This window comes from Neopsephotus bourkii, unplaced genomic scaffold (assembly GCF_033783945.1).
Source record: "Neopsephotus bourkii isolate Nb327-2 ecotype Australia unplaced genomic scaffold, CSIRO-AGI_Nbou_v1 NB_518, whole genome shotgun sequence".
Lineage (NCBI taxonomy): Eukaryota > Metazoa > Chordata > Aves > Psittaciformes > Psittacidae > Neopsephotus > Neopsephotus bourkii.
In genome coordinates this window covers 2,541,231-2,566,845 of record NW_026901019.1, presented here as the reverse complement: position 1 = coordinate 2,566,845, position 25,615 = coordinate 2,541,231, and the positions used below count along the sequence as shown (strand labels likewise).

General features: G+C 41.3%; 1 protein-coding gene across 3 annotated transcripts in view; it reads left to right on the top strand.

Moving 5' to 3' along the window:
- CLIP4 (CAP-Gly domain containing linker protein family member 4) overlaps positions 1-25,615 on the top strand; it is a 54,739-nt gene that overhangs the window by 15,845 nt on the left and 13,279 nt on the right. The window contains exons 3-10 of one of the 3 annotated variants that reach the window (XM_061350552.1): positions 12,132-12,194; positions 12,292-12,406; positions 12,776-12,915; positions 15,912-16,051; positions 16,937-17,030; positions 17,651-17,812; positions 20,950-21,068; positions 23,099-23,335. In XM_061350552.1, the coding sequence (XP_061206536.1) occupies positions 12,789-12,915; positions 15,912-16,051; positions 16,937-17,030; positions 17,651-17,812; positions 20,950-21,068; positions 23,099-23,335 (879 nt within the window). In that variant the 5' untranslated portion in view covers positions 12,132-12,194; positions 12,292-12,406; positions 12,776-12,788. Of the gene's footprint in view, positions 1-8,749; positions 8,837-12,131; positions 12,195-12,291; positions 12,407-12,775; positions 12,916-15,911; positions 16,052-16,936; positions 17,031-17,650; positions 17,813-20,949; positions 21,069-23,098; positions 23,336-25,615 lie in introns of those variants that run through there. The other 2 variants (XM_061350550.1, XM_061350551.1) reach the window with 2 other exon arrangements.

Here is a 25,615-nt window from a genome sequence, read left to right as displayed (position 1 = left end):
GTCATGTGTCTAATGTGTTCAAAGGGGAGAAATGGATCAGGTTTAGGGTGCTGCTTCATCCTAGTGATCCTAATTGTCAAGGTGCTATAGCCCTTCACAGTAAGTCAAGGAAAACACAGTGTATTGAGCAACTATCCTTAGTTCCCTCCCTTCTGTTTACAGTGGGAACTGAAAGATGTCTTTATGTAGCTGCTTAATATTTGTGCTATAAGATCTCTTGTGACTTTTCTTTGAAAAGCAGCTCCAACAGTTCCATTCCACTGGGAATTTTGGCCATTAACTTCATGTGAATTGTTTTTGTATTTGTGAAGTTCTTTTTCTTTTTTCCTTGGTTTCACAGTCACGGCATTTTGGTTTGGCTTTTGTTTTTATCGTTATTTTCATGCCAAGCATTACCATATTAGATGAAACGCATACATGGTTAAAAAATGCAAAATGCTGGCTTATGATTATTCATTATGCACTCATTTATTATTTTAAATATTAAGAGTAAGCCAATATTCAGTTTATTTATTATGAAATAGAGATCCAGGGTGACAGAATATGCTTTTTAACAAGGCATCTTTTTTTTCCTAACTTCAGTTGCAGTGTGCATGTATATGCAATGTGACTAACGCAGCAAATTTTTTGCTTCTGTGAGAGCAGGAATATTAATCTGCCCGTTTCCAACTACTTATGAAAGTGCATTTTCCTCATCAATATTCTTGTTATTAAGCAGTTATATATTGCTTTGCATTTCTGAGCACTTTAGAAAAACCCAAAGCTTTACCTCATGGAAAATGTTTTGTCTAGTGGTCATGCAACAAAAAAGAGAAGACAAAATGTTTGGTTTTTTTTAGGTAAAAAACAGTGGTAGAAGAGACTATTGATGAGGAGAATGGCAAGGAAGCATTTTTGAATGTAAGGGGATTAGGTGCATTTGAAATCTGTACGTTATGATTTCTGTATGCTGATGTAAGTTACTACAGTAATGTATCTTGGCTTGCAGTGCTACTGTTTGCACAACCTGAGTTGAAAACGAGTTGATTATGTTCAAATAGATGCCCAAGTGTTGTTACGTGTGTACTTGCTAATTTGAGCGATTTACAAGTACCCCAAATGAACAGAAAACTGTGTTTGAGAAACAGACCTTAGGAAAGCACCAAAAATATTATTTTAGGATCACATGAGGCTTTCGTCTCACATATGGATTGTGTGTAAATTGCCTTTGCTCCTCCTTTCATATACTTTCTTTCTAGCAGTGTGACCAGCAGGTCAAGGGAGGTGATCCTGCCACTCTGCTCTCGTGAGACCTCACTAGGAGTATTGTGTGCAGTTCTGGTGTCCTCAACATAAAAAGGACATGGATCTGTTGGAACAAGTCCAGAGGAGGGCCACGAGGATGATCAAGGGACTGGAGCACCACCCATATGAAGATAGGCTGAGAAAGTTGGGGCTGTTCAGCCTGGAGAAGAGAAGGCTGCGTGGAGACCTCATAGCAGCCTTCCAGTATCTGAAGGGGGCCTATAGAAATGCTGGGGAGGGACTCTTCATTAGGGACTGTAGTGATAAGACAAGGGGTAACAGGTTAAAACTTAAACAGGGGAAGTTTAGATTGGATATAAGGAGGAAATTCTTTCCTGTTAGGGTGGTGAGGCACTGGAATGGGTTGACCAGGGAGGTTGTGAATGCGCCATCCCCGGCGGTGTAAAAGGCCAGGTTGGACAGAGCCTTGGGTGACATGGTTTAGTGTGAAGTGTCCCTGCCCATGGCAGGGGGGTTGGAACTTGATGATCTTAAGGTCCTTTCCAACCCTAACTATTCTATGATTCTACTGTTAGAACTGCCAGTATTCTCATTTTGAGGGAGCTGCCAGGTCATGTAGCTCTCCTCAAGGGAAGAACTTAAATGTTCAAACCCCATCAGGCACAATTGGTGAGAACCTGAGACCAGTCTGAAACTGGCAATAGAAGTGCTTTGGAAAAGGCAAGAATAAGGCCTGAACCTGGGTGGAGTTGTGTGTTACTCAGACCCCAAAGGTGTTAACAGTGCTGTAACCCTGGGATGGCTTTTAAGGGCTTTATGGAGTAATGTGATTTAAAAACTGTAGGAAATGTCAGTGTGACACTATTGACAAAAGCTTAAAAATTGTGGAAACAAGGAAAATTGAGAAGGAAGGACTGCTTTTGACAGGCTTTAAAAGGGGAATATGCATAAATGCTCATACCAGGGTCTTTAAAACTTCAGGTTTGTATCTGTGGATGACTTACGGGGAAGCTAGATTTCTGCACCCTGAAGTACTACAGAGAGCTTGAGTGATAACAACAACTTAAAAAAGCTATTTTACTCTGAAAGAAACCTGCTTTTTCTTCTTTTTATATCAGCAAATTGAACATAACCAGGGAGCTGTTCATGCTATTGGTCTAGGTGTCACTATCTAAATAAGAAAGGGCTGCTTTTTATTTCAGCTTCTCCTGAAGAGCTGGCACTGTTCTAGGAGATGGGAGTAGATTCTCTCCTTTCTGTAATTACCTGGTGACAATGGTAAAGAATAGGGATATCATGGCTCAAAGGAAATATAGTTGCAACAGAACGCATGAAACCAGAAGGTCTGTATAGAGCCTTTATTAGTGGTGATGGTGCAAGTGAAAGACAAAATTCGTCTTGATTCTGAGTCAAGGATTAACTTTTCAGAACTGCTTGTGAAGCTCAGCTCCTGCCATCTCTTTTTTAAATGTAATTAAATTGCTTCAGACTTATTGCATGAGACAGCAAATATGAACTTAATGCTTTCAAAACCTGTTTTGCAAAAACCAAGCCTTTTTAAACAGCAGCAGGACAAGTACTTACAACCTACACTTGTAAACAGGTAGGAAACTGATTTCCTTCTCCATCAAGAATATTTAAGGAATACATAAGGGAATTAGGAAGAAATATGAAATTAAGTTTGGGGGGTGTTTGCCTGCACAGGGCTGTTGGTACACCTGGATGACCCAAAGGAGCTGAGAAATATTGTATGACCACTTGAGGTCAGCAGTAGTTTTGTAAGATATATTTACATATGCCTATAATTTTTGGAATGTGTATTCTGGGCACTTAGTCATAGTTTCTCTTTGTTAAGATATTCGTGGGTATTTAAAAGTTTGCAGTCTGTTGTAACTAATCCATTCACTGTTGGTTTCAGTGGTTAAGACAGTTGACTACGAGAGGGTAAGAGTTAGGACCAAGAACTGTGTGAAACAGCATAAAGCCTTAAGTATGGATTTCTAGAGTTACGTAAATCTAGAAAATTGAAAGGGGACAGTCTCATTAGCCTGAACAGTGGTTACATCAGCTCCCAAAAGTGGAAGCAGGTTTGGAGTTGTGGAGCAATTTCAAGGAAGGCAAGTTGCTGTCAGGTGGGGAACTGGCAGTCTAGCAGGCAGCAGTGGCCTCTGTCGTTTCCAGGGTGGTAGTGCTGATTTGGGAATGAGGTCCAGGGGTTTGTCTTCCTGGAAAATATCCCAAAGCACTATGGAATAGGATGCAGCTATTTAGCCTCATGCCTCTTCCAGTTCTCAGTGAGCTCCCTCACCTTAAATGTCTCAGTGTTTCCCTGAAAATTGAGGTAAATACAGCATTCCTCAAGGCTGTGAATCCAGAAGCAGGAGATGTGATCTGAGGAGCTGGCAGTTGGCAGACCTAGCAGAAACTGGAAAGGACAATTTGAAGTCAGTGGAATGCTGACTGATGCTTGGAGAGAAAGAAGGGCAGCATGGCCCTCGGGAAATAAGGGGCAGGGCTGGAAAGTCTGACAATGACCAGTCTTTTTTGTAGGACAGAAAGTAGGAGAGAGTCACAGTATCACAGTAGGTTAGAGATTGGAAGGGACCTCAAAAGATCATCTAGTCCAATCCCCCTGCTGGAGCAGGAACACCTAGATAAGGTTACACAGGAACGTGTCCAGGCGGGTTTTGAATGTCTCCAAAGAAGGAGATTCCACAACCTCACTGGGCAGCCTGTTCCAGTGTTCCGTCACCCTCACTGAGAAGAAGTTTCTTCAGGTTTAAGTGGAACCTCTTGTGCTCCAATTTGTACCCATTACCCCTTGTCCTTTCATTGTTTCCACCTAGAAGAGCCTGGCTCCATCCTCGTGACACTCCCCCTTTATATATTTATATACACTAATAAGGTCACCCCTTAATCTCCTCTTCTCCAAACTATAGAGACCCAGCTCCCTCAGTCTTTCCTCATAAGGGAGATGCTCCATTCCCTTAATCATCTTAGTTGCCCTGCGCTGGACTCTCTCCAGCAGGTCCCTGTCCTTTTTAAACTGAGGGGCCCAGAACTGGACACAATATTCCAGATGAGGTCTCACCAGGGCAGAGTAGAGGGGAAGGAGGACCTCTCTCGACCTACTAACCACCCCCCTTCTAATACAACCCAGGATGCCAGGAGTCCTGACTGTGGGTGGATATGCATCTTTCTTGTTGCACACCCAGCTTGGAGGGTAGCTCCCAGTGCATCCATCATCTTTGGAACATGCTTGCTGTCCTAAGGCTGCACTGGAAGTGGTACATAAGCATGGTCGTTTCCCAAACCTCTCTGCTGCCCCAGTTCTCGCTCTAGAGTGGCTCTACTTGAAGCTGCAGAGCTATTCAAATAATCCCTTTCCTCTTACACGTGAATCTGTGGAAAGGAACTGGTCAGTAATGCCCTATTTTTGCTCAAAGGAAAAACAAGAAGTGAAATAGTTTTTTAGTTAAAACAGGCTTGTTGCTCTCAAGCACTGTTTCCCCATCTTCCTCCCAAGGTGGTCAGAGCTGCTGCAGCCCATTGTTTTGAGTTCTGCAGGTGCTCATCAACTTTGCTGCCATGGCAGCACTGAATGAGTCAAACAGGATAGGCTGAGCAGACTTTTATTTAGACTCATATCCTGGCACATGGGAGTGGCTGAAAAAGATATTGTGAAAGGTACAGAGTGAGCTTTAAAGCTCCTTTATAACGTCTCCATTGCAGGAGACTTTTAAACCTGCCCTGATTGGAAGTCAGGAGAGAAAGTCAGGACAGATTTTGTCAGGCAACGGTGTCCAGTCTTCTTTGTGGTTGTAGCACTAAGTCACAGGGTTCACTCTGAGCTAAAATGTGCGTTTTGTCTTTACTGTTCCAACCAGAAGGATGTTCTAGAACCTGAGATGCCTTTTTAGGTGCTTACCTTAATTTTCTAGCATAAAAGTATCACACACAGTTTTATCCTCATATTCCACATTTCCCTTGAATTCACACACCATTTTCCATGGCAGATGGCAACTAGCTCAGCTTTCATTCTGCTGAATTAAACAAGCCATGCTCTGGTAACCTCCTAAAATAGACTGTTCTTAACTAGCAAGACATCTCTACACAAGCTAGATTAGCTGCCTCTCACTCTCCAGTTACATGTCCTAAGTGTTTGCCTTTTCTTGCCATTGCATTGTATTGGTAATGATGCTTATTGTGGAGCTGTTGCTTGCAATCACATCTTCCTCAGTCACTTCCATATGATGATCTCATGTATCAATCTATCAGGTCATTCCTTTTTAGCAGTAATTCTTTCCCTATTTTTTTCTTCTAAAATCTTTAAAGGAAAAGATTCATGGCTTGATCATCATGGCTTGACTTCGCGAACGAAGATTTGGGAAGGGCATTTACCCACGCTTACTACAAGCGCGCTGATGACTAAGAAGGCCAATGTGGGATAGGCAAATCCGGCTACAAAAAGCACAGCAGAAGGTCTCCTTGGGTGGAACAGGTGGGACACGATTCTTCCTGCGTTGTCTCTTCTCCTCGAGACTAGTTCTTCGTGAACTCTCAAAGGAGTCAGCGGCATTATGTATGGTGTGCCTCCAAGTCTCCCGATTGGAGGCCAAGGTGGACCACTGATGGTAGTCAATATGGCCAAGGCTAAGGTATTGTTTCAGGGAGTCCTTGTATCTCTTCTTTGGGGCACCTCTCTTGCGGCTACCAGTGGCAAGTTCACCGTAAAACACGATCTTGGGGAGGCGGTGATCCTTCATCCTAGAGACGTGCCCTGCCCAGCGCAGCTGCAGTTTCAGCAATGTGGCCTCGATGCTGGTGACCCCTGCCTGTTCGAGGACAGTGACATTAGATACATAGTCGGTCCAATGGATGTTTAGAATTGTACGGAGGCAGCGCTGATGAAAGCGTTCCAGGAGTCGCAGGTGATGACGGTAGATGACCCATGATTCAGACCCATGTAAAAGAGTAGACAATACAATGGCTCTGTAGACACTGATCTTTGTACTTTTCTTCAGGTGTTTATTACACCAGACTCTTTTATGGAGTTTTCCAAAGGCTCTATATGCCTTTGCTATTCTGTTGTCTATCTCTTTGTCGATCGTGGCATCCGAGGAAATGATGCTTCCCAGATAGCTGAACTGCTGAACTGTCTTAAGCTCTGACTCGCCGATGGTAATATGGGGATGGCGATAATCTTCTTGGGGTGCAGGTTGGTAGAGGACTACTGTCTTATTCAAGCTGACTTCCAGCCCAAAAACCTCAGCCGCCTCCGCAAAGCAAGATGTTAAACGCTGCAGAGCTGCTTCTGTGTGGGCAACAAGGGCGGCATCATCAGCAAAGAGCAGTTCACGGACAAGATGGTTTAGGGTCTTAGTGTGGGCCTTCAGTCGCCTTAGATTGAATAGGCTGCCATCGGTACGATATCGAATATAAATGCCGTCTTGTTCGTTGAGGTCTGCTGTAGCCCTTTGGAGCATCATGCTGAAGAAGATTGTGAATAAGGTCGGTGCGAGAACGCAACCTTGTTTCACACCATTGGTTATTGGGAAAGGCTCAGAGAGTGCGTCACCATGCCTGACTTGGCCTCCTCATGTAACAGAATAATCATTTTCAGGAACTTGAGGGGACAACCTAATCGTTCTAAGATCAGCCACAAGCCTTTCCTGCTCACAGTGTCAAAAGCTTTGGTGAGGTCAACGAAAGTTACGTATAACCCCTTATTCTGTTCTCTACCCTTTTCTTGCAATTGTCTGAGAACAAATACCATGTCTGTGGTACTTCTATTAGCCCTGAAACCACACTGGCTTTCAGGTAGAAGTTCTTCTGCGATGGCAGGTACTAGTCTGTTCAATAGTATTCTTGCAAGAATTTTACCAGCAATGGAGAGCAGAGTTATACCACGGTAGTTTGAGCAGTCTCAAAAGGAAAAGATTAGTTCCAACAATAATAACCCACATTGTCATCAGTAACCTCCCTCAGCCCAGTACATCCTGTTCAGCTCAATGCTGTTTCCCCTTTGTGCTTGTACTTTACCTGCACTGAAGTTCTCCTATATCCTAGTCTTTTCCAGAACCAGTAATAATTGCCATTTCAGGCATTTCACTGAAGCCATTATTCGGTATCAGCCGTGAAACATTTCCATTGCCCAGCACATAGAGCATCTCAAAAAAGGCAGGCATCAGCTGCCAATATTAAGCTCACATTTGATCTTGCTTATATCCATGTCTTGTTTATACTTTACACTCTTTTTCATAGAGTACCCTTGAGGTGAAAGTTGCAGGCCTGCATTTTCCTGGAGAACAGTTTTAATTTGGCTTTTCCAAATCATGGAACATTTCTAGGAAATAGAAGAATTCTTAGCTTTCCTCTAGCCATCTGGTATCATGTTTACTGTTACAACTGCAACTCTGTGTTCCACTTCCTTCAGTTTTCAAGTGTCTAGGATCCGAGAGCACTTGCAGATCTTGACTTTCCCAATACTTCACTTGAGGTAATTTCCACTTGTCATTCCCATTATTTGTCCTGCCTCCTCCCTCCTCACTCCACAATTAATATTATCACTGGAAAAGCAATGACAAATACCTGATTATAAATGTCAGTTATATTTATTTAATAGTGATCATATTGAGCATAAAAACATAGCAGAACTTGTCTAAGGTTTTATCCAGGACAAATTCCCCTCGACTAGACTGGTATGAAAATGGATTTATCACTGCATGGCTTTCTTTAACAGTCTTTGGATTTAGATCCTTATTAAGCTTATGATGCTGAACAGGCACCCCTGGAAAAAAATTTTGGAAGTGTCTACTTCTGTTCCTCCAGATGGCTACTAAAATAAGTGGGAAGTCCAGATCTCTGAGCGCTATGCTTAAATCTACCAGTGACTATGCGTGACTTCAAGCGAGTCCCTTTATGCAGCTGTTAGTGCATGGACATTTTATAGCACGAAGCATTCCGGAATACCTGGCACCTGGAATCCTCAGGGAAGGAGGATTCTTGGCTGTAGCCCCGCTGCTTCCCCATTCTCTTCCTGCCGTACTTCCCACACTTATTTTCCTTTGGGCGCGCGAGCATCTTGGAGCACCGCGATTACTTCCCTGCTCCCCCGCAGACCGAGGCTGCCTGACCTGCAGCTCCCCGGCCTTTCATTTTCCCCTGGCTTTATTTCCGAGCCCCACTGCTGTGTGACCGTGGGGAGCGCCAGGATTAGGCCACAGACCCGCCCTCTGCATCGCTCTGGCCGCTTTCCAGGCTCATCCTCACTCAGGCGAACGCGGGCTGCGGTCACCTTGGGCGAAACAGCTTCCTCTGACCGGTGCTGGGGGGGCTGCACTCCGATACGCCTGCACCGGGGCTGGGGCCCTGTGGGGGAGCAGGCTGGGCGGGGCAAGGAGAGCGGTGCTGGCCGCCGATAGGCTGGTAGGCGGGGAGGGGCGGGGCGGTCAGGGCGGTGCTGGTCGCCGATAGGCCGGTGGGCGGGGAGGGGCAGGGCGGGCGCAGGCTGCGGCCTCGCGCGGCTGCCTCAGCTGCGGGCGGGCGTGGGAGGCCCCAGTGGGGCTGAGCCTCTGGCCGAGGAGACCAGGTACGGCTTGAGGGGGGACAGGGTGGCGGCCATGTCCTCACACCTCCCATGGGGAGCGGGGTGGGCACCGGAGGCCTGCTACCGATCGCCCGCCGTCCCTCTGCGCGGGGTGGTGGCGCGGGGGCCCCCGCAGAGGGTGAGCCGCAGGTGACCCTGGCCCCCGCCGCGGCAATCGCTTGTCAGCTGCGAGCACACACACGGCACCTGGCGGGGCCGCCCGGTGGGCCGGAGTTGAGAGGAGCAGGGCGGGAGCACCGTGTGGGGAGCGGGGAGCGGGGGGAGGGGAGGCGCCGGCGCCGGCTCCGCGAGGCCTTAGGGCGTCTCTGTTTCCCCCTCACCTCAGCCCGCTGAGGCGGCGGCCGGGCCCCGCCGGCTCCGGAGGTACAGTGGGATACCACTCACCCCTTGGGGGCGTCCGAGCGGTACCTGCCGGGGGAGGTAGCGCGGGAGGCTTTGGGCTAGCAGAGCCAGCCGGGGGAGGTCTAAAACCCGGGCTTGTTTAAACTTCATCTGAACAAAACAAAGCTCCGTGTTGCAAGAGGGCCCCGCACACCAGTGGAAAAACCAGTCTGAGTGAACCTGTGCACACGGAATATGTCTGCCACTCGCGCTGTGTGACCTACGGAGCGAGGAGACAGTGTATGTGCAGGACTTGTTCTCTGAATTCAGTTTTGCTTCATGAGCACATAGAAGTACACGATAAGTAGTCCGTTATACGTGGGTTTTGTCAAAAATAGCATCACGTTTGTAACAAGTTGTGCTGTTGAAGCCCCGTTACAATTGCATTTCAGCACTTGAAGTGCTTCAGCATTTTCCAGGTTTTCTATACAAGTTGAAAGAAAACTTTGTGTGCTTTAACACAAGTTGCAAATTAAGATATCTGGAGTGCATGAAAAACCTGGATCTTGTATTATGCACCTTTTTTCATGCAGAGGTTCTATGCATTTCTCTGTAATGTATGGGTATCAGGAAACCTGTAGCTGCTTTTCAGCCTTGTCAGTGTAGGTGGATGTGCATCTGAGCGCTCTTCCAAGTGTTTGGTTCTTTTTTCCCCACTGTTACTTCTGCTTTTCATTTTCAGGTTTAATTCAGTTAGAACATATGGCTGGCAAATTGTAATTCTCATGCTCTCTGGTGTACTAAACTATGCTTCTTGGTAGTTTGGCAGTGCTGTGAACAGGCAAATTCTGTCCTTTCGTTCATTGAATTTCTCTGTTTCTTTCTGTCTAAACTCATCTTGTGAATGCAGAGAAATCATTGCTCTTCTAGAAGACCTTTGGTGCCATTTCTCTAGGACTTCCTGCCGTATGTCTTGGATATTTTTAATACATTAGGCAGTTACGTGTTTGCACAGAGCAGAAGTCACCATTAGGATCACATCTGTTTGCCTTTTCCCTTTCTTTGAAAGTTTTCAACCTTTTGCTTTCCAGGTGTACGTGTTTGACATTAACGGGCTGTGATGTTCTTACACCTGAGCTATCAGTTTCTGGAAGTAGTCATGGTTGCAAAATGTGTTGCCTTGATTGCATAGCTCAGTACTGTATGATGACACGGTAATATATTCCTAGATCCAAATTAAAATCCCATGGCATAAAGATGTGCACGCAGGTCTGGGGGTGTTGGCACTGGTATAGATAGACATGTGAAGCCGTTGGTTGGTTCATGCATTGTAGCACTTGGGTGTCACCTGCTCAACAACAGGGATTGTTTCCCTGCTTGCTTTGCTTTGGTAGTGTCTGTGCTGAGCTCCTTTCACTCGTGAGAGATTGTATTCTCCTGCTTGTTTCCTTAGTAAAAGATGCCCTGAATACTTGCATCACACAGATTCTGTTCTGCTCAGTTTGCTTTTCTGTGTGAAGTAAACTTTTTTTGTATTAATTTTCAAATGTCTCTGTTGATTTCTAGTTCTGGCAACTTTTGTCATCATACTTCATGCACCTCACCTCTTCCTGTTACCATCTGCTCAATCAGGTCTGGCTACTTTTCATTGTCTTTCTTTCGTTTCCTCAGTGTTGCACCAGCAGCGCTGTGCAAAAAGCTTGTAATTCCTTTCATGTCTTTTTCTAACTTAAGTTTCAGCTGTTCTCTTTTCCATAGTCAAGCACATTATTTGTTCCTTTGTGCATTTGGTGAGAGTGTCTGATGTGCCACCTGTGAAAAACCGTTGTGGATTCTTATATTTTACAAAGTTTTGTTTTGGCTTGCAATAGCCTCTGAACAAGTATCAGATGGTAGCCAATTTATTTCACTGTTGCCCTACCAAAGAGATTTAGTGACTTGCAGCCTAAGAGGCTTTCTGGTCCCTCTTACAAGAAAGCTGTTGCTGTCATGTTTATCATGACTGTAAAGCCATCCAGAATATAAACTCTTTAACTTTTTTTTTACTGGATAAAAATAATAATTGAAATAGCTTAGTGATATTTTGGCCTTGATGAATTTAAGAATGCTTAAGCCAATGCAATTTGATAATGCTGTGGGAAGAATTAGTCCTGCCCTTCCCAGTGGCCTCCTCCTTGATCTTTCCTTTGTGCCAGCAAATGCATTTGTACAGCTGCATAAGACTGAAGAAATAAATGAGTTGGAGAAAAACACACTTTTCATGTGGACCTCTTTTCCAAGTTAAGGACAGGGTGAACTGTGCATGGCATGCAAGCAGAGGATGTTTTCATTTATTTATTTCAAGATTATCATCTATAATCCACTCTTAAAATGCCTTTTATATTACCATGTAGATCATGTGAGGTTCCCAAATAGCACAGCAATATCTGGGGGAAGGTTAGAATGAATTAATTCACATAGCTGCTTGTGTGTAAGAAACAAAAACTAAATTAACTCTCAAAAGCAGACTGCATTTTATTTCTCCTGTTAACTCATGTATAAAGGTTAAATGTAAAAAGAAACCCAAACATGCCTTAAAGCTCCATGAATTATTTCTGCCAAGCAAAGTGGCTAAACAAATTCCTGAGTAAAGAGCACTGTATAGCAGTCTGCAGAATACAAATTTAGGTTGTTTAGCAGAAGCACTGCTTTTACCCTGAGTATTTATTGATACAAATATAAGATGCAGAACTTCAGGTTTTCAGTTGTGAGATGTAGTTTCCAATAGTGCAATAATGCTTGTTTTTATTCAGAGTAATGTGTTTTGTTACAAAATTTCCCAACTAGATGTCTTACAAGTGGTAGCAGCTCTCCTAATCTTAGCCTGTGAACTGTAACTGGAACATAACTTGGCCTGGTTGTTAGAAAATTTCACTATAGTTCTGTATGGCCATTTAATCTTTGTTCTCTCTTCTAGGTTGCTCTAAGGCCGGAAAAGTTGACTGGAAACAACACTGGGGTGGAGGTTTACAACACTGTGGTAAGTAAGCTATTTCAAAAACAGGAGAAGCTGGGAAAGGAGCTGATATGGAATCATGAGTCCAGGAGTGAGTCACTTGGTGATGAATTGTCTGCAGCTTTGCGTGGGAAGATGAAAGAGCTGAGAATCTGAAAAGAGGAGAGAGCGGTAGCTGGTAGCATGTTCTTGCTCATGGTGAAGGAAAGGAATATGCATGCAGATTATGAAGACAGGTACTTGATGCTTCACATTTTCATAAAGCTGCAAAACACACTAATCCATTCATCATCACCCTGTGATTGCTTATTACAGCATTACTATTTTTATTACTGCTCAAGTGGAAAACTGGGGGGAAATACCATGTTTTCCATTAATAACATGCAAGTTTAGTGATGAAGTCCAAACTAGAGGTTGACTATCCTTGACACCACACTCTACTAGCTTTTACTAATTCATCGTATTAGTTTGCAAGAATGTAAATGGTAGTAATCGTTTGTGCTTGCAAAAAGGAAAGATTTTAGTCTCTTTGCATATTATATCATACTATGATAGAACTAATCCAAAGTATTTCTAATGAGGTTATATATTATTTCTTTCTAAAGTGGCTTTTAGAAGATGACCATAGAGGACCTCCCAGAACCTTCCTTAGAAGGAGATTCCCTCATTGAAAGAGAAAGGTTCTTAAACTCTGAAACATCTGTTACTTTTTCTGTGGCTGCAGCACCGATGCCTTCAGACTGTGGTATGTACTTTGAACAGTAAATTTATAATCAGTAGAGAGTAGATTTGAGTAATGAATTTTAAGAAAAGCTGTCAACTCTGAAATTATTCTTTATTTTCAGAAAAAGTTTACTGCTTATCAAATGAATTCTCTGTTATTTTTGAAGGAAATGAAAGATGAAGACCCATGCTTTTTCTATTTTATTGCATCAAATTTAAATTGTAATTTATTTTTGTTCTTACTGTTTCTTCTGCATATGTGTGTGGTGTGATACTTTTAGGTTTTTTACATCTCAGTGTACAACTGGATATTGTGTTAAGATATAAGATTTCAGTCATTTAATGTAAGTAAGCATCCACATCAGATTTAAAACCTCCAGAGGTACACGTTTTCTTGTGCTTTCAATATGTAAACAATAGACTATGGGGGTATTTCTGTTGGAAGTGTAGATGTTTGTGATAAAGACTGTGAAATCAGAATATTCTAGCAAGTGCCAAGTGATCAGCTTTCGAAATAATGTTGAATTGGCTTCTTAAATTACAACATTACAAGCAGGATATATAACATTTAAATGTCATGAGATAAGGATCTTCATAGAGAGCTACAATTATAATGTCTTTGAATATTGCAGATGTCAATAGCATCTATATAACTTAAATATTACTGTCTCCACCTCTTATTCCCCCGCCCCCCCCGGTGCATTGATTACAGCAGTCAACTATATTCAGGAACCATAAATATATATAATGTTCTGTCTTTGACAGACTCTGCATTCTTGAGAGCCATTTGATGAGTTAGAACAAGTTGGAAATTCAACAGTTCAATACAGTGTATTTTAGTACACAGCATGTGTCTTTACATGGTTTATCCCTTTCTCATAACCTTTCCATCCTATTCTACTCTGTGTGCTGCCAAAATTTATTCTGTCCTGCTTTTGTATCCCTTAGAAAATTTTTTCATTCGCCCTTCTTTAACTATTTTTGTGCTGTATTATCTTCTAATAACATTGCAGTATCACTGTTACCTGTCCTACTTGGTCTGTGCCTACTCACTGAATTAAAAAAAATGCTTTTATAGGAGGTCACTGTCACCTGTGTAATAGTAATATTAGAGAACTTGGGTAAAGTAGGTTGAACCACTGCAGAAAAATATTCTTGTTTGTTACGTTAAGTGCATTTATTTTTCCTTAATACAGTTGTGATCGATGCGTGAGAAAGGTGGAGAAAGTAATGTTTTAAATTATTTAGATGCCATTGTCTACTTTTGTGGAGTTTTTTGTTTTAACAGATTGTCTCGTATTTCTCTTAATGTTTGCAAACACTGCAGCTGATCCCTGTTAAGCACTTACAGTGGTTGTTATTAATACTTAATGTGTTCTCAGGTGTTTTAGCTTAGCATGCTGATTGTGAGTCTGCTAGAGTTGATTTCTGATACATAAGTTGGCTCAGGTTTGCAGTTAGAAACCTTTGTGGTAGGGTAAGAATCATGCATGTTGTGTAAGGTTGTTAATCGTATGGGTTAGTTCATAGAATCATAGAATAGTTTGAGTTAGAAGGGACCTTCAAAGGTCATCTAATCCAGTCTCCCTGCAATGAGCAGGGGTATCTTCAACTAGATCAGGTTGCTCAGTTGTCTGTTTACTTCATAGCTTTCAGCAATATGTCAGCTGTGGTTTATATGGAACTCAGATATAAATCAGTACATCTATGTCAGTGCATGGGATGTAGGTAAGAGGCACTTTTTGTGTAGTGCTGGGAGATAAGGGGTTTGGGATTTTTGTATGCTTGATGCATTTAAGAATTCATGCTAAGTATATCAGTGAAGTTGTTCTCATTTTCATTCTTGTTGAATGAAGGCAATGCAGTTAGAAGAACTGTAGGGAGCCAGGGAACAAGCTCTATTTGTGCTTTTATTTGTTAATGGAATCTAGAAGTGTGGTATGCTATTTCTGAGGAAAGGTGGTGGTAATTGGTTCAGAGGTACTTTATACCATGCCATACACCTAGAGGCTCTGTTTTACTTAACCTGTGTGTCTCTTCTGAGAGCCTTCTATCTGTGATTGATGTAAGCTGACATTGTACATCCATTTAAAACCTTTTGAAAAGGCAATTCCCCGATGGCTACAGTGGGGGTTAAAAGTTCAGTGTTTTCCATGATTCAGTCATTTGCTGATGACAGTAGGTTCTGCTTCCATTCCCTCTCCTAATAGCTGCTGCTATCCACATTCTTTTACATAGTTTTCCAGAGTTGGAAGAAATTCCACAAATTTAAAATACAGTATATGTATATACAGGGACACAGATATAAATAACATGAAATATGCTTTAATAACAAGGTGGTTTTCACACCTATACTTTGGGTTACCTGAAGTGATGTGAAGCTTAAAATCTAAAAAATAGGTATATTTTTCTGATCTTTCTTCCATGGCTTAATTTTTAAAGACGTTTGTTACCTGCATCTGCCACCAGCTGGGACTGGCACATTTGTGAACTGTCTGAAGATAAGGGAGGCCATAGAATGCCTGCCTGACTTGTGCATGTGTTGGTATTTTGATATGTTTTATGTAAATTATGATGGAAAGAGGAAAATACATGTTTTGTAGCAAATGGAGAAATCATATATGCATTTAATCACTGAAGGATCAAGAGGTTTGTTTGTTCCTGGCAACAGCTTAGAATCAGCAGTCTTTGGCTAGCTTGAAGTAAGAGAAAGCCTTTATTATCATAACCACTGCACATCTCTCTTGGTCCTTGCGTAAACTTAAAATCAATCTTGCAGGACCATTATATTGGTTGCTAATTCAAAGCTTTTTCAGGAGTGTAAGCAAGACCTTAGTATTAAAGGAAAAATGGACCAGATGGTAAAGAAAACGTTCTAAATTAATTCAACATTGATTTGCCAGTGTGATCAGTAGTGACGTGACTCTCTGCTGGTCTTTTGCCTCCGAGTTTGAAAAACGAGAGGTATGTTGAAACTTACAATTGTACCTAATGATTCCCCTTTTATTTTTTTAACAGAGTTTTCCTTCTTTGATCCCAATGATGCAGCATGTCAAGAAATACTTTTCAACCCCAAAACATCAGTTTCTGAATTGTTTGCTATCTTACGGCAGTGGGTTCCACAAGTCCAGCAAAATATTGATATTATTGGGAATGAGGTGAGGTATAAATGAAGATACTTGAATACCTTCAGTGTTAAAGAAACAATGGTGACAGCAAATAAAACCAGCTCACTCAGAAACAGAACTAATCCTAAGTGCAGATACAGTTTCTGCCTTTTAACAAGTATATCCTGATCAGTGTCTTGTATTCCACATGCTGTCGACTTTCAAGTGGAAAGAGAAAGATAGATAAAAATCGAGTACATTTCGATAGATGGCAGGAGCAATGTTTCTTCTGAAAGCAGTTGTTCAGAGATCTGTGGTGTTTCAGTTACTTAGCAGTAACCTTAAACTCCAATATATGAAGTTACAGTGAAGCCTGACCATAAGGGTAATGTTTCCAAGGCACAAAATTAATTAGGAACTGAAATATATTTGCAACCTGCAATAGCCTGCTTTCACCTTGTTTCTAGTAATTCCATCCTTCTTTCTTACTGTTCTTTTGGATTATAGACTTTTCTAGACAGGTGGGGAGTATAGTAAAGGTTCTTCCTACCATAGTAAAACTCTGGGTTTCTTCTGAGGGAAAAGATTGTTGAGAGATCAGAGAACAAAGGGAGAATGACTTTGTAAACAATGTCATTTTCCTGTTCTTCAGTGAGGCAGTTAACTTTTCAGCATGTGAAATTTATGTTGGAAGTAATGATATATAGAAGCCTTAAAATCTAAACAATGAAGGTTAATGATACTCATATAGAGCTATTTATTGCATTTATGCATGTTGTTCAGTCCTTGCAGTTATAGTCTATTCTGGAAGGCTTCTTTGTTATTAACCATTAAAATGAATCCATGAGGCAATATATCTGAAATAACTTACTAAATAATACAGATGTTGGAATTATGCCAAAGCTAAAATGTGCTTGTTTTCCATTTGTCTGTCAGATCATTAAAAGGGGTTGCAATGTGAATGACAGAGATGGACTGACTGATATGACTCTCTTGCATTACACTTGCAAATCAGGGGCTCATGGCATTGGTGAGTAAAGAAATGTCATTATAGATGTAAAACCCTAATTCATTCACAAAGGCTAATCCCACTGACTATTACAGAATTTTTGCTTGCAGTAGATTTTTGTTTTAGTGCCTGGTTTTGGTTCTTCTAGTGGCCTTCAGAAAGGAAGATACAATTATGGCTGTGCCGTAGCTTGAGTTAGTGGTAACAGGAATTGTAAACAATGGTACCAACTTAAGCATATATTTAACATAGCAAAGGCTGCTACAGAGTGAGGTGCAATCATCAGTGAAACTAGAGCATGTAGGTGACTGGGGTTCCCCTGTGAGTTTGAGCTAAGTTTCTAAGTGAGGTCTGGCACAGGTTAGCTTTCCCAGTGTTGGCAGATCTTTTAACATAAACTTCAGCATTGCAGCCTGCAATTTACATTAGAGAGAAGCAGGTGATATTGCTGCATACTGTGGTAGAAATTTGAGCCCATCATGATAAAAGGCAAAGATTTTTGCATCCTAATGCTAAAAAGAAAGGCATAGTAATTATTCTGGGGTACATCTTAATGTTCATTATGTGTTGCACATAAGCATGTGCATGTTTTTTGGGTCAGATACATCTCTAATCCATATTTTACACAATTAACCTTGCAGGTGATGTTGAAACTGCTGTAAAGTTTGCGACGCAGCTCATTGATTTGGGTGCTGATAGCAGTTTACGCAGCCGCTGGACAAACATGAACGCCTTGCACTATGCTGCCTACTTTGATGTTCCAGAACTTATTAGTGTTATTTTGAAAAATGCAAAGCCAAAAGGTAGGCTTTGTTACTTCATTTTCGTGTAGTTGTCTGTATTTTGTTCTGTGTTGACCCTAAGCTGGTGTGTAGCGGTCTTTTAAGTGTGGGGTTTGTTTATCCATTATCCATAAATAGTTTCTAATTTCTTATTCTTCTAGTCAGCCTTATAGGCTTATTTTTTTCTTAACCTATTTTTTTTTGTAGTTTATTGTACTTATTCCATTGCTGCTTTTTAAACTTGGGCTTTGTATAAGATGGTAGAAAAGCATAAGAGAACATAAATAAAATAGGTTAATTCTAAGTTTTTGAGTACTAAGAGAATGTATGCAGAAAACCAAAGATGTAACTATTCTGGTAAATTTTTAGGGTTTTAGAAATTCCTTAAACATCGAGAAATATGTTTGATATCCTGGGAGAAGAGTAAAGGAGAAGTGGGGGTTTGGTGACAGCAGGTGGCAAGCTAGTGACTTAAGCAACATTGATGGGCTCATTTTTCCCACTCGTCTATCTAGAAGATTGTGTGTAAGGAGAAGTCTGGCATAAACAGATAATACCTTTAGGAATGGTGATAGGAAGGATTGGTAATTGGAGCCCTCTCTGTATTAATGCAAATGGAAATACAGAAGTGGTTCTGACCCAGAACCATTTGTTCCTCATTTGGTCAGGATATCAAGATGAGTAAGTAATTTTAATATGAAGATTGTACAAATGTTAATTTATTTTACTGGATACCCTTCTGATTGTGCCATTTTGCAGAATGATGAATACCCTTTTTTAGCTGGTTGTAGCTAAAGACTCAAAATCCTGAAAAGCTAGCAGGTTTTTTGAGTACACAAGGTTTGCTTACCAGATCCCGACTCACCATGGAGGTAATTACTAAACAGCGCTGTTAGTATTGGTATGACATACCTGAAGAGGTAACAAGTGTAGGGTTGTAACACAGGACAAAATAAGACTGCCCAGTGATTAAGTCCACATTGCATTTCACTAGTCCTGTCTTCATAATTTGCATCAGCAGATCAACTCTTCTTTTAGACCTCATTTGCATTTGGTGTTCCCATCTCCTCCTGTGTAGTGCCTACAGAAGAGGTGGGAATTTGCTCAGATTTCCAAGGAAACCACTCTAGTTAAATGCCTTGGCAGTTGGCAGGTCTTGAATAAGCAAATGTTCCTTTTTTTAAATCTCAGTAAAAGTACAAAATGATTTGCCCTGTGACATGAAAACAATGCATGGTCTGAACTACTAGAAGGAATACTCTTAGCTCTGTACTTCATCAGGCAATTTGCAGAGAAGGGAGGATGTATGTAGACAGCAGATATGTCTTGGATGGATCCATACTGAACTCAAGAACAAATGGTTGTTAATGTATTCAGAACTTGTTAAGACAGTGTATACTGACCCTGAGAGACCCCATGTGAAACATCCACTACCACAGATGTTTCCTTTTGATTTACTGCTCAACTGTTTCCTTTTTGACACTCTGCAGCTAAATTCTTTGTACAGATTTACTCCTAAATTGTTACAACAGAGAGCTAGCTTGTTCATACATTTTTTTCAGGTTTTAAATATAAAAATTGTTAAAGGCTTAAGAATTATCCATGTGTGGTGCCATTAGACAATGACTGTAACCTGCACAGGTTGCTAATGACAGATCATTGCTGTGTATTAATTTCCCTGAGATAGGTTGGGGGTAGTTACTGGCTAAAATTTGATATATATGTGTTTCCTTTTTGTCACCTGTACTATGCCAACTTAAACCTAAAACAAAGCTGTAAGAAAACAGTGTTAAAAACTCCAAGCAGGAGCTTGCAAACCCGAGGAAGTCACACTAGTCTAATTAAAACAGTAAAACCCCTACCAGCAGCTGTTCCTGACTCAGTAGCTAACAGTAATGATTGCTTTTTCTAGGATTGGTTCCTGTGTGTGTGCAGAAAATACCTACTTGATAGCCTTCTTAAACGTGGAAGTTTTAATGGTTATGTACAACTACACAGCTTGTACTCAGTTTTAAACTGGTGATGGTCTTTTGACATTTGGTATATAAAAGGTATCTTTACAAAATTCAATCTGTATTAGTATGTATAAAGTTGACATATGTTACAGACATATATAGTTATTTGTCTTCTGTATATGTTGATGTTTTATTTGCCCCCAAAATATTAATTTAGTATAAACACATGAGGATGTTGATACAGTTAGGATATAGTTTGTTTATCACATTGTGAGAAGGGCTGGTGGTTTCTGGGCTAGAGACTGATACTGGAAAATACTGCGAGCCTATAGAGATAGCCCTGAGGTGAAATGTTTTATGTTCCTCACTAGTTCAGGTTGGAACATTATTGCCGATATTTGTTGGCTTTTGGTTTGTGTATTAAATTAGCTGGCATTTTTAATTCAGGGTCATACACATAATTGACTCAAACTGACATTTCTCTTACATGGTTTAGGAGAGGCATCAAAGACCAAATAGGCATTAAAAGTCTAATCTTCTAGAACAATAGTAACTTAATAGCGGATTGAAAGATGCATTGGGAATAAGTGATGGGAATTCATATTATGCTAGATCTTTTGTAGTTAAATGCATTGCTCCGTTTTTCAAGCTATCAGTGAAATACCCTTTGGAATGCAAGTTTTTGAAAACAAAGAAATTATGAAAATGGATAGCTCTTACTTCCAACCTGCCCATGAGTAAGTAAGTTTATGTAAAGCAGAAGTATAATCATTTTCCCTTGTCCCACTCCCTGCTCACAAAGGAAACCAGCTGACTGAAGGTGCATCTCATGTTAAAATTTGACACCTAGGAGCAATAAAATAAAAATTTCTGAAACATTGATTTACGTGCAAACATAAAGTTACAAACTTGTTAACCTTGGCACAGCAGATTGGGCATCCTGGATTGCAACTGTTTTGCAGTTAAGTCATCAGTATTATAAAAGGAATCAAAGTAAATGCTCATTTTCCAGATTGGTTCATGGTATGAATACGCAGATGCAGATAAGGTTGGTATTCTATGTAGAATTACTTTTCATATGCATTTAGTGCATAAATAATTGTCTCTGTACAAATGTTACCATAAACCGTACAAATGAATGTCCATTCATTTGGGGAAGTGTTCATATAACAGACTTAACATACTTGTGATGTTTGATTGCAGATGTGGATGCCACCTGTAGTGATTTTGATTTTGGAACAGCTTTGCATATTGCTGCATTTAACCTGTGTACAGGAGCTGTCAAGTGTTTACTGGAACATGGAGCAAATCCTGCCTTTAGGGTAAGGAGTTAGGTTGTAGGTTAACCAAAAAGTGAAAGAGTACCTGAAAAAACGGAACAATCTGTCCGGGGTTTTGCTTAGCTACAAATGTGTACCTGGCGAGATAGTGCATGAGAGAAGGAGATTTATAACTCACTGTGGATGATTTCCTATGCTTTGTTACACTTGTGTGTTGCAGTTCGTGTTTTTGTGTCACAGTCTAGTTTGTTAGTTAGCTTTTAAGGTGTTCTTCTATTCGTTGCTTGGATAATGAAAAAAACAATTGTTCTGCTTGCTAACCAAATAATAGGCCTGAGTTATAAATGTGTTTAGCCACAGATCTTGCGGTACATATGTTATTATTGGAAGGAGGGGCGTTAGGGTGGTGTTTGGTTTTGGTTTTGGTTTTTGTTGTGGTGGTGGTCTTTTTGTAGCATAGGCAGTATCTGTTCTCCATTTTCAAATGAATTTTTAAATGAGAAAATACAGTTGTTTTAAGTGTCACTGGTGGTCTGAAATCTGGAACGTCACTATTCATACAGTTTGTCATGATATTCAGTCTATATCTCTTTAAAACCACTGGTTTTCCTCTTTGTCTCATTATTTAGTGTGCATGTGCATGTTTCAGATTCTATGGCAGCTGCGTGTTTAAGAGGCGGTTGTTTCAGGGAATACTGCTTTGTAGTTGCACAAGCATCTTGAGCTGTCAAAAGGTGGCTTCGTTTTTGAGGAAAACAATTCAGTGTCCATGTGCTTTCTTGCCTCTGTTTTCTACCTGCCTTGTGCTGATGCAAAGATTTGTGAGGGACCTGGTGGAATGAATTGTGGGACTGATGTGACCGAAACAATCACTAATGCGATGGCTAAAAACTCACAGCAAACTCCCTGCTCAACTTTAACCCAGCTATATCCTGGTTTTAAGGAACTGAGACTTGAATGAGGCTAATTCTCACTTAAAGAATGACTGTAGGCTTTTAAGGAGTGGCTGGTGTTCTTCAGTCCTGCAGTAAAGTTGTGACCAGGGGCAGTGGGTAGAGTTTGCTTGTATGAGGACACCAGAGTAAATGTTGAGTAAGGATTGGTGTTTTTCTACAGTTGAGACAGAGATGTTCTGGGGGCTCAGGGAAGGCTGAACTTTTAGACTTTTTTAAGGAAACAAAGCAAATACGGTCTTGCTCTTTGTCATTCACTCTGAGCTTCTGGGGATTTCTGAGTCCAGGAGCTTAGTTGAGTCAAATTTGGAAGGCAGAAGTAATCACATTTCCACAAACTTAGTGAAACTAGCAGATAGGCACAGGTCCATACTAATGTGTTCGCTGAAGAGTGTGTGTGCAGAACTTGCCATTGTGGCAGCCTGACAGCCCAACAGTTTAGTTGCTGTCTGGCCTCGAGTTAAGGTGAGCTGGTGCTCCAAGAACTCTGGCCTCAGGTGAGTGTCAAATGGGACATACTGGGAATCACAGTCACTGTGTTCTGTGAATGGGGACTACTTGGAAAGGACTCTGTCTTTAATTCATCTCTCATAGTCTCTGTCTAAATAAACCTGAACAGTTTTATTTAAGTGTTTATGCGGAATATCAACTTTGTGTATTCTATACATGCAGCATACATTCATTCTGTCATACATTTGGAATAAGCCTTACCAAGGAGTAAACTGCACAGGGTAAAAGTGAACTCTTTTGATATTTTTTTTTAGGGAGGTGTTAGCTTTACATTATTGGCATTGCAGACCAGAATTCTCGCTTACTTTCCCAAATCTATATTCAGGTAGACAGATACATACAGTGTTTTGCTTTTTCATGTGTTCTGAATACTAATATGTTCTTCGGATTTAGTAACTTTTGAAAATGAGGCACTGTAAATGCTAGTTTATATATCTAAGGATGTTTTGGCATCCGTATTTGAAAATGCAGATGTTTTTATAGTCATTTGTATTCTAGGAAAAATAGCTAATAAAGAAGATGAAAAACTTTCATAAACTGCTATGGTTTTGCCTGATCAGGTTTATTGTGTCACAGCATTAAATCCTGTGCTATGTTATGTTTCTACAGAATGACAAAGGGCAGATTCCGGCAGATGTGGTTCCTGATCCAGTAGATATGCCACTGGAAATGGCAGATGCAGCGGCCAGTGCAAAAGAAATCAAGCAGATACTGCTGGATGCAGTGCCTCTCTCGTGTGACATATCAAAAGCCATGATCCCAAACTGTGACCATGTCACAGGCAAGGCCATGCTTCTGTCGCTTGGCCTGAAACTGGGAGATCGTGTTGTTATAGCAGGACAGAAGGTATGATGAGCAACTTCATGCTATTCTTATAATTTCTTGATAGTCAGTTTACCTATCCCTTTGGAGACCCCTCAAACCTGAGAACCTAAAACTGGAAGGTATGAACTCTGGATGGCAGTAAGGATCTGGTTACAGAAAGTAGGAAGCTAAGCAGTTACGTGTTAAAGAAAGTCACTGTTATGAGAAGCTGTTCTGACAGGCACACACTGCATTTTGTATCTGTAAACAGGTTTTCAAGTCTTCTATAGTACCTCAGCATGGCTCAGCTTTTATTAACGTATTTGGTGTCACATTAAAATGATGGCAAAAGTTACAGATACGAGTTGCCCAGCTTTCAGTTACGAGTGTGCATTCATGAATTACCCTTGACAGTTTCCAGAAGGCAGTAAAAGAACTTCAATTCTGCTTAGCCTCTAGTAACCCAATTTCACTGGTGCAATGCAGCTAAAATCTTGGAAGCAGCACTGTGCTAACAGAGTAGTTACGTGGTTTTGTGGGAGAATAAGAATGCAGTCAGTACTGGCCCAGCTCGAATGTGAACAGCTTCTAAGAAGCTACCTGGCTACGCACATCTTAGAAATACATTGGAAAAATGCAACATTGATACTGCAGTTAAGCATTCACATCTTTTATTTGCTCTAATAGGAAGGGCTCTGCAATGATGTAAGAGTGCTAGAGTTCTTTTAAGCATCTCAGATATTTCTCTGGTAAATACTGAAGGCATTTGTGAGCAAAATTTTACAAGTACCTTTACCTTCAGTAATTTTTCTAGTATAAGTTCAGACTTGTAATTGTCACATCTGAAATGTTGTGAAGTGAACTCACTGAGAGGGCAAAGCAGCTTTTATTCTGTATTTCATTTGGTATACTTGAAGTTGGGTCAGCAAAGTGAAGGGATCACCAGCTATGCAGGGCAGTTTTTAACTGAAGTATGGACAGGAAGCTGCTTATTCATTACGAAGTTCATGGAAGGTTCTTTTACAGAAAGCCATTGCTCAGTGAAAGCACTGAGAACGTAACTGCAAGTCAGCTGAGGCTTTATGGCAGGAAAAGGAAGGAATTAGTCCTTGTTTATCCTTCCTCCAAGTAAGGCCCATAGAACTGTAACATGGCACAGATGGATAAAGCTTCCTGGGTCTGGTTATGTGTTTTTAAATTGAGTATGCTATTACAGTGTTTTTTAAGTTGTTGGAAGCTGTTTTCCTGCTGCCAAAGGCCAGCAGGGCTTTCCAGCTTGCTTTTATTTTTAAGGGAGCCAAAGCTGTCATACAGCAGGTGGGAAGGAGGAATGTGACTGTGCTTTTTGGTCTTTTCCATGTTTGCTTTCCTCCCTCCCTCCCTTCCTTCCTTTGTGTGAGAGTGTGAGAGGAGCTGTTCTGCACTACTCCCACATTGCTTCCCACCCACTTTCCCCATTTGTCTGAATGGAGAAGTTGATCTCAGCCCTGTCTTCCCCACCCCCTGGATGCTCATAACTGTGTGCAGGGTGGAGCAAGAGTGAGAACAGGATGATGACAATTACACCCCATTCTTAACCTCCTCTTGATCAGTCTTAATTTCCAGAATATGGAAGCTGGGACCAAGGCACTGGAATGGCAGCATTTTTACAAACAATATTTATGGATTCCTGTTCTCTTCCCTGCTTCTGCAGGCTCGAGTACATCAGCTTTAATGAATCTGGAAAGCCAAGCGGTCGATGCCTGAGAGAAAATGGGTTCCTCTCTTGATTCCTTCTGTGGCTGTCATTGTAGTATTGTTACAGGATAGGAAGCTGTGTCAGGTGTGTCAGGTGTTCACTGCTTACAGTGAACATGACTTGGGGTCCCCCAGCTTCATTGGTTCCTCCTGTGCTAGATTACATGTTAACTGAATGGACACCTCATGAAATGTGAGTGCAGGGAAGCTAGTAGCTGGGAGAAAACTCTTTTCCTGTTCCTGCTGTCCTCTGTTCCTTCCTTCCAAAAGTCCTAAGGTTCATGCAAAATTGGAGCCTTAGTGTTGCCATTTCAATCTCCCATTTAAGACACCTGCTTGTCTCCGCTGTCTGCTCAGTAAGTGCCCTTTGGCTGGTGCCTGGAGAACGGAGGAGTCTGTGTGGCTGTGTCACCAAGCTTCCTCTGGCTGAATTTGATCTCTTGGTAGCTGAAAAGTCAGGGTCCAGATGAGTGTGATGTACCTGCCTATAGCTCAAGTTTAAAGGGAATTCAGCATTGAAGAGGAACAGGCTCTGGATCACATTTGTTTCTTTATAGAACATTAAGAAAGAGTAGCTGGAAGGTT